General features: G+C 37.0%; 1 protein-coding gene across 6 annotated transcripts in view; it reads left to right on the top strand.

Moving 5' to 3' along the window:
• The window catches only part of ACBD6 (acyl-CoA binding domain containing 6), a 210173-nt gene that overhangs the window by 178023 nt on the left and 19344 nt on the right, over positions 1-12806 (top strand). For 3 of the 6 annotated variants that reach the window (XM_019428087.2, XM_019428080.2, XM_053909163.1), the window contains exons 7-8: positions 465-495; positions 12377-12411. In XM_019428087.2, coding sequence (XP_019283632.1) covers positions 465-495; positions 12377-12411 — 66 coding nt within the window. The remainder of the gene's footprint in view (positions 1-464; positions 496-12376; positions 12412-12806) is intronic. The other 3 variants (XM_053909164.1, XM_019428106.2, XM_019428062.2) reach the window with 1 other exon arrangement.

The following is a 12806-nucleotide window of genomic DNA, read 5'->3' as shown; positions in this document are numbered from 1 at the left end:
CTGGTTAGGAAACCTAATATTTGAATCTAGAATTTATGAATATTTGAAAGAGGATTGAAAAGCTACTAACTTTTGAGAAATCACAGATGTCTCAGATATATTTGGTGATAAACTTAAAAAAACATTATAATACTAGCTGAAATCAATGATACACAGCATCAGAGGGTTTTTGCCACTAATTGGGTAATCAAACTGCCACATTCTAAGAGGTTCCCTTTGGTTTAATATCTGTAATCTGGTTATCCTGTGACTCTGCTGTAGCTACTTCAGTACACAAGTTACCATTCAACACTCTCCTATTCTCCCAGGTAGAGCTTGGCCAAAAGTTACTGTGAGGCAAGAAGAACTGTATTTGATAAACCTTTAGAACTTTGGTATATCAGATATATTTGCTATAGCTTGTGTACTTCCATACTTCTGCAATAACTTAGACTTCTAAAATGTGTTATTTGTTTCTTTTACAGGACAATGAAGGTCAGACAGCTCTACATTATGGTAAGATATCTCTAACTTATTAATAACCATATTTGGAAGTTTTCTTTATTTGTTTATTTCAACTTTGTCCAACCCTGTGTAATGCTTAGAAAAAGGCCTGGACAGTTGGTACAGCCAGAGTGGAAAACAATGTGGAGGTTCCTCAAAAGATTAAAACTAGAATTACCATGTGATCCAGTAATTCCACTACTATATACTTACCCAAAGAAAACAAAAGCACTAACTAAAAAATATGCACCCCATGTGGACTGCAGCATTATTTACAATAGCCAAGATACAGAAGCAACCCAAGTGTCCACTATAGATGAATGGATAAAGAAGATGTGATGTGTATGTGTATATATATGTGTGTGTACACACACACACACACACACACACACACACAGAAATATTAGCCACAAAAAAAGAATGAGATCCTGCCCTTTGCAACAACATGGGTGAACCCACAGGGTATTATGCTAAGTGAAATAAATCAGTCAGAGAAAGACAAATACTAGATTATTTTACTCGTTTAAGAATTTAAGAAACAAAACAAATGAACAAAGGAAAAAAGAGACTCTTAAATACAGAGAACAAACTGGTGGTTGCCAGAGGGGAGGTGGGTGGGGGTGGGTGGGTGAAATGAATGAAGAGGATTAAGATTAAGACTGTGCTTAATCTTGGTGAACACTGAGAAATATATAGTATTGTTGAATCATTATATTATATATCTGAAACTAATATAACACTGTATGTTAATTATACTTTAAAATAAAAATAAATTTAAAAGGAAAGTGTCTAGCACTAGCAGAGACACAGTAATTTTTTGTTTAGAAATAGATTAATAACCTCCACAGTTGGAGGTATATTAAAATTCTGTGGGAACATTCATAGTAAATAGAGCATTTCTATACCGTCAACAGAAATGGAGCCTCCTCCAGTCCACCTTTGAAAATTCATTCTTCCATTCTCAGTACTCTCAGTGACAAGTGAGATACTAATCATTGTCACTCTAGGAGCTACAGTCTCTCCTAAAAGATATACTTTCTTGATGTAACTGAAGTAAAGAAAAACAGATTTGAATTTGTAACTAATTTCACCTGCTGATTACCTTAGTCACGTAATCTTCACTTAACTAACTAATCTATAAAATAGAGGTTAATCTGTAAGATGCAAATAATATGGCTCTTAAAGAGTACTGGGTAAATTCAGTGAGATAAAATATTTTGTAAATAAAGCACTTACTAAAAGGATTCCTACTTTTATTCTATTTGGCTGTGTATATGGTTGAATAAAACACAGCCATCAATATTTAAACTAGATTAAGGATCAACCCCCTTCATACTTTTGGGGACAGAATACATTAGGCTCTTTTGCCACTTTTGGCCATCCTGGACCACCATTCAATAATAAATGGCTCAGATGCCCCTGGACATTTCTGTCCACTGCTTATTAGCATTTGCTTGGATGTCAGGAACCTCACTGAATAGTCTAGGAGTCTAAACTATTGGGCTAGCTGTTAATGCTAACTATATTTTTCAACCTGATAATGAAGAGTGAAATATCACCAAATGCATGTCCCTAACTTGGGTACCAAAACCAGTGCAAAAAAGGAAAATTTGAGTCAGTCTCACTTTTGAACATATATGTAAAAATCCTAAATGAAATATTAGCAAATTAAATTCATCAGTGTATTTTTTAAAGCTGTGACAAAGTTGAATTTATCTTAGGAATTCAAAGAAGATTTAACAGTTCAAGCATTTATCAATGTAGTTTGCCATGTTAACATATTAGTTGAAAAACCGTTTGGTCAAATCAGATGCAGAAAAAGCAATTGAGAAAATTCAGTACTCAGAATGCAATATAAAGAAACTTATAGAGAAAAGTAATTAAGACCCCAGGCTCTTAAGCCGGACTTCTGGGTTCAAATTCTAGTTCTACTCCTGAACTTGGACAGATTTAACTTCAGTGTACTTGTTTACTCATGGTGAAATAGGAATAATAATAACCTCAAAGATATATTATGAACATGTAATAGGCTAATCTATGTGAAGTGCTTAGGACAATGTTGGACACCTTGAAGGCACTCAGTAGTGTTAGCTAATATGATTGTTCATGAGATAAATTCCTAATAAACTACAAATGCAAGGAAATTTCTATGCCCTGATTAAATTATACATCATAAACCTAGTGCAAATATTACTGAAGATGAAATATTTGAAGCATTTCCTTTAAAATCAGGAATAAGAAAAAGATGCCTACCAAAACTAATTTTCTTGGGGCGCCTGGGTGGCACAGTTGGTTGAGCATCCGACTTCAGCTCAGGTCATGATCTCGTGGTTTGTGAGTTCAAGCCCCACCTCAGGCTGGGTGCTGATGGCTCAGAGCCAGGAGCCTACTTCAGATTCTGTGTCTCCCTCTCTCTCTGCCCCTCCCCCACTTGTGCTCTGTCTCTCAAAAATGAATAAATGCAAAAAAAAATTTTTTAATCAAAAAAACTAATTTTCTTTAATATTGTATTGGAACCCTAGATTACACAGAAAGAAATGCAAAAGAAATAAAAAGTGTATGGGATGGATAAAAAGAAACAAAGTCATCATTAATCTCAAACAATATAAGTAGTTACATAGAAATTCAAGAGACTCTATAGTCAAATTATTAAAACTAATACAGTTTCAGGGTGCCTGGGTAGCTTCGTCAGTCAGGCGTCCAACTCTTGATTTCAGCTCAGGTCATGATCTCACAGTTCATGGGTGCGACCCCCACATCGGGCTCCATGCCGGCAGTGCAGGGCCTGCTTGGGATTTTCTCTCTCCCTCTCTCTCTACACTTCCCCAACTCGCATGCACGCTCTCTCTTTCAAAATAAAAAATAAACCTAAAAAAATAAAACCATACATTTTAGCAAAGATGCTGCATACAAAATAAGATTTTTTTAAATTACATTCTTTTTGTTTTAAATATAGAACTAGACTTTTTTTTCTTAAGTTTATTTATTTTGAGAGAGAAAATCGCAACATGGGGCTCCATCTCACAAACCATGAGATTGTGACCTCAGCCGAAATCAGTCAGATGCTTAACCAACTGAGCCACCCAGGTGCTCCTAATTGCATTCTTAAACATTAGCATAAAAAGGTAGAAAGTAAGGGCACCTGGGTGGCTCAGTTGGTTAAGTGTCTGACTTCAGCTCAGGTCACAATCTCACAGTTCATGAGTTGGAGTCCTGAGTCAACCTCTGTGCTGGCAGCTCAGAACGTGGAGCCTGCTTCGAATTCTGTGTCTCCCTCTCCCTCTGCCCCTCCCCACTTGTGCGTGCGCGGTCTCAAAACTAAATAAACATTAAAAAAAATTTTTTTTAAGATAGAAAATAAATTTTAAAGAACTAAGCCCTGGGCAAGCGCAGGTAAGAGATGGGGACTCCCTTATTCTGCCCAGGATCCCATCATGAAATGGGGTCTTTGATGTGGTGCACTGAGAATATTGAGGCCCTGATCACCCTTGCCCTGACTTGAGAGGTGGTGGTTCCATGCCAGGACAGCAAGGCCATGTATCCCCTCACTGCCACCAGCACCAACTCCTAGAGCAGGGGAGGGAGGGGATCACTCAAGAGAAACTTGCTGTTATCCACATTCCTAGCTCCAGAGTCTGGCTCAGAGATTTTGCCCGCGGTGGGGGGAGGGGTAGAGAAAGCTATAAAACAGCCCCTAATCTCTTCCCAAAGGAACTGACTTCATTTACAACAGAGCCTGGAGAAGTTCAAGGCTAAGGGTCCTCTCAAGAATAGTAGAGAGAATGGGAGAATGCTACAGCTGGGAGGAGCCTTCATGAGTCAGAACAAATATCAAACACTGACCTTTAAAGAAGCCATGATTTGATTGGGCTGGTTTGTAGGACAATTTGTCCTGGTTGAGTGTTTTTCTTTGAGCACTCTGAATATGTTATCCCACTGTGTTCTGACCTTGAATATCTATATAATACAGAAGGAATCTGTTTCTATAATCTATATCTAGCAGAGCTGTCTTTCAAAGATTAAGATGGAATAAAACCTTTCCCAGATAAACAAAAACTGAATTTGTTGCTAGCAGACCCACCTGACAAGAAATACTAAAGCAGAATATTCAGACTGAAAGCAAATGACCCAAAAGATAATTCAGATCCACATGAAAAAAACAGAGAGCACTCATAAATATATATGTAATTGTAAAAGACCATATAAATGCATATTTTTCTCCTTTCTTTCCTTAACTGATTTTAACAAGTGATGTCTAAATAATATGTATATAATGTATTATTGAGCCCACAGCCTATAGAAGTATAATATATTTGCCAGTAACAGCACAAGGGAGATGGATGAGAACAAAGTTATAATGAGCTAAGGAAATGACTACAGATGTTAAAGTAACTATAATAATGTATTGTTGGATTTGTAACATTAATTTATAAAACAGGCAAAACATTACTACCACCAAAAGAGGGAAAATGGAATAGAAGTATATGGGAGTAATGTTTCTACATATCACTGGAATTAGGCCAAGTATAAAGCCAAAGCTGAACTTAAAATGTATGTGGTAAACCCTAGAGCAACCATTAAAGAAAAAACTCAAAATAGACAATTCAAAAATAATAGTTGGAGATTCCAGCACCCTACTTTCAGTAATGGGTAGAACAACTAGACAAAAGGTAAACAAAGAAATGGAAGACTTGAACAACACTATGAACCAACTAGATCCAAAAGACATCTATGAAACACTCCATCCAACAACAACAGAATATATATTCTTGTCAAGTGCACCTAGAGTGTTCTTCAGGATAGACAATATGCAGGCCATGAAACAACCTCAGTAAATTTAGAGGAATAGAAATAATGGAATGTATGTTCTTAATGGAACAATGGAATGAAATTAGATATCAAGACTTGAAAACTCACAAGTATAAGGAAACTAAACAACAGATTCCTAAATAACCAGTGGGTCAAGGAGGAGGAAGTGAAAAGAGAAATCAGAAAATACTTTGAGATGAATGAAAATAAAGATAGCACATGCCAAAATTTATGGAGTGCAGCTAACGCAGTGCTCACAGAGAAATTTATAGCTGTAAATGCCTATGTTAAGAAAAGAAAAATCTCAAATTAGTAACCTGATCTTCCACCTTAAGATACTAGAGAAAGAATAGCAAACAAAGCCTAAAGAAAACAGAAAGAATAATGGAGATTACAGTAGAAATAAATGAAATAGAGAATAAGAAACAAAACAGATGAACATATGGGAGAAAAAAAAAGAAAAAAAGAGAGGGAGGGAAGCAAACCATAAGAGACTCTTAACAATAGGGAACAAACTGAGGGTTACTGGAGGGGAGGTGGGTGGGGGATGGGCTAAATGGGTGATGGGCATTAAGGAGGGCACTTGTTATGATGAGCACTGGGTATTATATGTTAAGTAATGAATCACTGAATTCTACTCCTGAAAGCAGTGTTATACTGTATGTTAACTAACTAGTATTCAAATAAAAATTTGAAAAAAAGAAAAAGAAAAAAAGAACTATCTTCCCCATAAAAAGAAAAAGAAAAGAAAGAAAATAAAGAAAGTCAACAAACTAAAAATTAGTTCTTTGAAGCAAAAGAACCAACTGGTCAACCCACAGAATCATTAAAAATAATGCATTGCCATATTTAAGCCACCAGACATTTTGAGTGGTTTGTTATACAACATCAAATAACCAAACAACTCACCCCACACACATAAATCAATTTTAGGTGAATTGAATACATATATAGAGAAAAGCAAAATTATAAACTTTTAGATGAATAGAGTAAGGAATGGTTTCTTAACACTCAAAAGTACAAATCATAATTTAAACTATGATAGTACATTAAAATTTTAAACTTCTGTTAAACAAAAGATAGTATGAGCAAAGTAAAAATGCAAGGCAAAGACTGGGAAAGTATCTTTAAAATGCAAATAACCTGCATAAGATCATTATTCAGAATATATAAAGAACATCTACTCAGCTAATAAGAAGGACAATCAAATGGAAAAATAGAACCTGAAAAATGGGTAGTGCACAAATAGGAAGAGCCAGATATCAAATAAACAGCAAAAGATGCTCAAACCCCCCTCATAACTGTCAAGAACTAGGAGTAATCTGAGATTATACTCTGCTTGCAAATTAACAAGTTAGCCCGACAGTTTCATGGATTCTGGCAAAAGACACCAGACTGTTATTCACAGCACAGCCAGCAGCATGAGCTTTACGTTTGTGTCATTGCCTTTTGAGTCCCATAGGAGCAACGCAGAGAAGCCCAGACAGATACTACACACATAGTGTGTCGTCTCTTAAATCTTAACCTTAAGGAACTCTAGTCTGTCAAAGTGAGCTGCAAGCAAGTCTGCCCAGCTGTGGCTCCAGAGAACGAGTTCTCTTCATTACACTGGACAGTAAGCAAACCTACCCTCTACTCTGGAAGGAAACACCACCTCTGTTGTCCTAGGCTGTTCACTCTGCAGACATCCTCGATAAGATAGTCTGGAACAAAAGCTGTCATTACCATTGCTCTCAAGAGGTGCCGTACCATGAAGAGTCCTTTGAAGAACTGTAATCAGAGAGTACAGATTATAACATGTAGATATGTTTTCACACTGGTGAGATTGGCACCAGGCAGACACCTACAAGTATTAGTAGTGGGATGTGGAACAACAAGAACGTGCATACTTGCTGAGTGTCACCTGTCACAACCACTGGAGATCAGTTTGGTGAGATCTAGTGAAACTGAGGGTCCGCATCCCCTACAGCCCAACAGTTCCACTTCTGTTTATATACCCTAGCAATACTCCTGAACGTGTATGTAGTGAGACATGATTAAGAGCATTTATTGCAGCATTATTTGTAATAGCCAAAAATGTGTTTTATTAGCCTTTATATTCCTCTGTATGCCATACTTAAAATATGTGTTAATTGAAATTACATATATACACATATACTTAGATATAGACATATATACCTTATGTTACCAAATGCCTTTGAAAGGGGTACCATTAAAAACATACTTACACATTTTCATATTTTGTAAATGAGGAAACCAAAGCTGCAAGAAGTTAATAAACTTACCTAAGGGAGCTAGAAATTTAAACCCACATCTGTAGATTTCCTAGGAGAGGAGAGAAAAACAAATCCCTCCTGTGCCTCTTCCCACAGCACTCCTCACTCACTCCTCCGACACATTGATAATTCTGTCGCTTACATCATCTAACATCACCAAGAGCTGGCTATTCTAAACCCTAATTTTCCACCCAGAAGAAAACTTTTCTTAGCTGCGTCCACAGCTGTGATCGCAATCTGGGACAACCAGGCATAGGTCAAACAGCCACAGGTCATCAGAAAGGGGAAAGAAAAAACTTCTCAGTGATTGTGAGGCTTTCAGGGCAAAATCCAGGCTACCCCTTTTTCCTGATGCCTGACTTCAAACAGCAAACTTCTTTTATGCCAGAATATTTGCCATTAGGTCTGGAGTTCACTGCTCTGCTTAGAGAGACAGCCCCTGCCAGGGCATCCACATGCTCTGCTAAATCCGTTCTTTCATTCCCACATTTCTTCTCTCATCCACTCATTTGGTTATGTTTAGTGCCTTCTCTATGGCATGTGTTGTGCTTTCCTTTCATTTCTCCATCCAGAAACTGTAGAAACAGTTAAGGCAGACTGAATGTACCCTTGAGAATGTAGATGAGTCACTCTGTCACCCCTAGTTAACCATTAGAGGTAAATGCCTCTGTGGATGTGGGAATGTGTCCAATTAAGTTTGATATATGCAAAATGCATTTCTACGTAGCAACAGGATTGGAATTTTCCAAAGGTCTTTGGACCTTTGCTATAGTTTATTTATGTACTAATACGGAAAAATCTCTAAGATACATTGTTAAGTGGAAGGATTAAGATGCAGAATGGTGTATATCATGTGCTACCATGAATATATCTGTACATATTTGCTAATAACTGCATAAGATATCTCTGGAAGGATACACAGAGAGTCAGTGTTGGTTGCCTAAGGGAAGAGGAACTGTGAGGCTAGAGTACTAGCATAGGATAAAAAGGTCTTCCTATAAACCCTTTAATAATTTCTCTATTTGGAGATAGATAGATAGATAGATAGATAGATAGATAGATACATATTACCTGTTTGAAAATTACATTTAAATTATTTTATTTATGTATTTTATATTTATTTTTTAAATATTTGAGAGAGCATGAGCAGGGGAGGGGGAGAGAGAGAGAAAGAGAATCTCAAGCAGACTCGGTGCTGACAGCATGAAGTCTGATGCTGTGCTCAAACTCACGAATGGTGAGACCATGACCTGAGCCGAAATCAAGAGTTGGCTGCTTGGGGTGCCTGGGTGGCTCAGTCGGTTAAGTGTCTGCCTTCAGCTCAAGTGATGGTCTCACAGTTTGTGAGTTCAAGCCCCATGTCGGGCTCTGTGCTGACAGCTCAGAGCCTGGAGCCTGCTTTGGATTCTGTGTCTCCATATCTCTCTGCCCCTCCCCTGCTCACTCTCTCTCTCTCTCTCTCTCACAAAAATAAACAAACATATAAACATTTGGGGCACCTGGGTGGCCCAGTAGGTTTAGTGTCTGACTTTGGCTAAGGTCATGATCTCATGGTTTGTGAGTTCAAACCCCATATCGGGCTCTGTGCTGACAGCTCAGAGCCCAGAGCTTGCTTCAGATTCTGTGTCTCCTTCTCTCTCTGCCCTTCCCTGACTCATTCTCTCTTTCTCGCTCTCTCTCTCTCTCTCTCTCTCTCTCTCTCTCTGTGTCTCAAAAATAAAAATAAAAACATTACAAAAAATTTTGAAAATAAATAATCAAACATTTTAAAAATTTCAAAAAAAAAAGAGTTGGATGCTTAACCAACTGAGCCACGCAGACACCTCTAAATTTAAATTATTTTAAATCACAATATCATAGGCTCTGGTAGTACTGTGAATATGACTTACCTTTTTAATTATATTTCATTCGTTCATATTTTTGAGTACTTACTAGTTGCTAGATAAAATATACCAAACATCCTTGTAGAGGTTAAAGGATGTCCCCAGACTTTAGGTGTCTTCAACTCTCACCCAATATACAAGGATGTGGTAACCATAGTGGTAAGTGTGTGAGCTAACACTATCTAATTTGGGAAAACTGCAGGTTTGGGTTTCAATGCCACCAAACCCTGGAAATGATACATCTTGAATGAGAAATAATGAGGAGTTAGAACTGAAACCTGCACATAAGCCAGGACATTCAAAGGGCTATACCCTCAGTTAAAAAATAATAATAGTAATAATTACATTAGAAAAAGTCGCCCTACCTGTAAGAAAGGAAGACAAAGCAGCTTATTTGCCAGATACCAAAATCTGGGTGGGGAAAAAAAAAAGTCCCTATCTCATGCGAGTTTGGGTTTAATTTATACTCTGATTATTTCAGAAATCCTCAAGTCAATAAATTAACATAATAAGTGTCTAGACAGGTTACCCATGAGGGATCTGGCAAAAGCAAATGCTAAACTTCTCTTGAGGGACACATCCTCAACCAGGGTGGCACAAAATTCCTATACAAAGAAGCCCTGCTGAAAATGAGCTTACAGTCCAAAATTACAAAATATACTTAAGTGATTGTCAGCAGACATAATAAACCTCACAATTCGACTTTGAAGAACTTGAATAAAACTACTAGATAGAAATTATCAGAATAAGTTTATATAAAATCAATGGATGAAAAACCTAAGAATAAGACATTCAAAAAAAGAACAGGGAGATTCACAAGAGAACCAAATGAACTTCAATAAATAAAAAAAATACAGAAATTTTATAGTGGATAGTTTAAAGTGCAGAATTGGCACAGGTTTAAAAAAATGGTGAACTGAGAAGTGCCCGGGTGGCTCAGTTGGTTAAGTGTTTGACTCTCACGGTTTGAGTCCTGCGTCTGGCTCCACACTATAAGTGCAGAGCCTGCTTTGGAATTCTCTCCCCCTGCCGCCACCTGCCGCCCCTCCCCTGCTTGTGCGCTCTGTCTCACTCTCACTCTCTCTCTCTCTCTCTCTCTCTCTCTCTCTCAAAATAAATAGACCTTTTAGAAAATGGTGAACTGAGGGGCGCCTGGGTGGCTCAGTTGGTTGAGCATCCGACTTCGGCTCAGGTCATGATCTCATGGCTCGTGAGTTCAAGCCCCGCGTCAGGCTCTGTGCTGACAGCTCAGAGCCTGATGCCTGCTTCAGATTCTGTGTCTCCCTCTCCCTCTGCCCCTCCCCCGCTCACACTCTGTCTCTGTCTCTCTCAAAAATAAATAAACATTAAAAAAAATTTTTTAAAGAAAATGGTGAACTGAAAGATAGTTCTAAATGGCAACACAGAAGATAAATGCAAATGTGGAAGAGACATTGAGTGTAAAATAATAAAGTCTAGCATTTTTAAGTAAGAGTTTCAGAAGGAGAAAGTAGGTAAGAATCGATACTTGAAGATACATTTACTGATAATTTCAATAATTGATAAAACACTCTAATCTTCAGATTTGGGAATTATGAGACCTGATCAGGTAAGGTAGTCATCCAATGGAATACTATACAGCAATAAAAAAGAACTATAACCACATGCAACACCTTGGATGAATCTCACAAACATACTGTTAAGTTCAAATTGCCAGATACAAAAGAGTACATACTGTATGCATCCATTTGTATAAAGGTCAAAAACAGGAAAAATTCATCTCCAGCAGTAGTAAACAGGATAATGGTTACCTTGAAGAAATGGGTAGGTAGTATTTAGAAGGGGTTAACAGGGCAGCAGTGTTCCTGAGATTCAAGTAATGATCTGATTCTTGATCTGTGTGCTAGTTACATGGATGATATCATCTTAAGAAAATTTGTATAGATGATTTTGGTGTTCTTCTCTATTTAACTTATATATACTCTAACAAAATATTCACACACAAAAAGCCCTCCAAACCCAAACAGACATAAGGTGGTGGTGGTACTGTTTTCATATATGTAATCTCTTAACCTTTCCAACAAATGTTGGAGGTAAGCCTTGTTTTCATACATTTGCAAATGGACAAACTGAAGTCTAGAGGGGTCAAGTGACCTCGACAGGGTAATTCAAGTGTAGTAGCAGAGCCAAGACACTTGTCCAGGTCTTCTGACTCCAATTCCAATCATGTTTTCATAATTTCATAAAAAATTACAGTCCTGGTATCCTTTTAAAGCAGACATTATTTTCTGAAAGATAGTCTTTTACAGAAATAAAATAAATGAAAATTCTTTATCATTGGTCACCTAAGACAGTGCATCAAGGCTATTTTTCAGAGCTGTACTTTATCAATATCTGTGTCCATCCATGTGCTTTTATATTCTTCTTTCTGTTCACTGAGAGTTTAGACATTAATAAAAATTATCTCTGATTTAGGAATCCTGCCGAAAATTGATCTAGTAAAACAACCTCCATTTCTCTCTCTCTCAGGTTATATTATTCATTGCATAAAAAACAAAACAAATACCATGTATATTATAATCAAGATAATTAAACACTAAGATAATGTCATTAGTTAAGAGGTTTTGGCGTTACAAATATATAAAACTAAAATATTCTGACAACTCAGGAATATTTCATGAAATTAATATTTTAAGTTTAATTAATAACCACTTATAGGAATGATTCATCTTTAATTAAGATTTTTTTACCAGGTCACTAGACTTCTGCCACTTTTTGAGGTCATCAAAACAGAGTTGGACATGTAATAATAATTACTGTTTATTAAACACTGTGTGCTAGGGAATCTGCTGGACATATTTTATCCATTTAGTCAGTAGTATTTAACCTTTTTTATTTAATAGGTACTCCATAGCTATTTTTTGATTTGATTTGATTTGATTTTAGGATCCTTAACCTGTTTTGGGAACTTTCATAAAACTGTAAGTACAGTTAAATCAGTAAGTGCAGACAATGTTAGGAATGTCTTGGGGGCTTAGCTATTATTTTTTATGAATTACAGTTTGGCTTGACAGCTGTCCTTGTGTTGACAGCTCTTCTGATTATAGCAGTTGTCAAACTCCATCCTTAAGCAGGTTGTAAATCCTGGCTTCTTCCGATTAAAACTGGGTCAGAGCCAATGGCAGGTTAACTAGAGGCCAGTATTCTACTACTGTATGTCCTCACTAGTTCATCTTAAATGGGTTTTGCAAAGCACCGTTCTAAAACCCATATTTGCCTCTGTTTAACTTTGGTGTTTTTTAATCTTCACATACCGGTCCTCCTGTTGTTTTGTGATTAAACATGGTTCTTGGTGAAGAGTATATTAGTGTAAGTG

This window comes from Panthera pardus, unplaced genomic scaffold (genome assembly GCF_024362965.1).
Source record: "Panthera pardus isolate Hobbes unplaced genomic scaffold, ASM2436296v1 HiC_scaffold_21, whole genome shotgun sequence".
Taxonomy (NCBI): domain Eukaryota; kingdom Metazoa; phylum Chordata; class Mammalia; order Carnivora; family Felidae; genus Panthera; species Panthera pardus.
The sequence above is the reverse complement of the archived record's forward strand: the minus strand, read 5'-3'. Positions and strand labels throughout refer to the sequence as shown.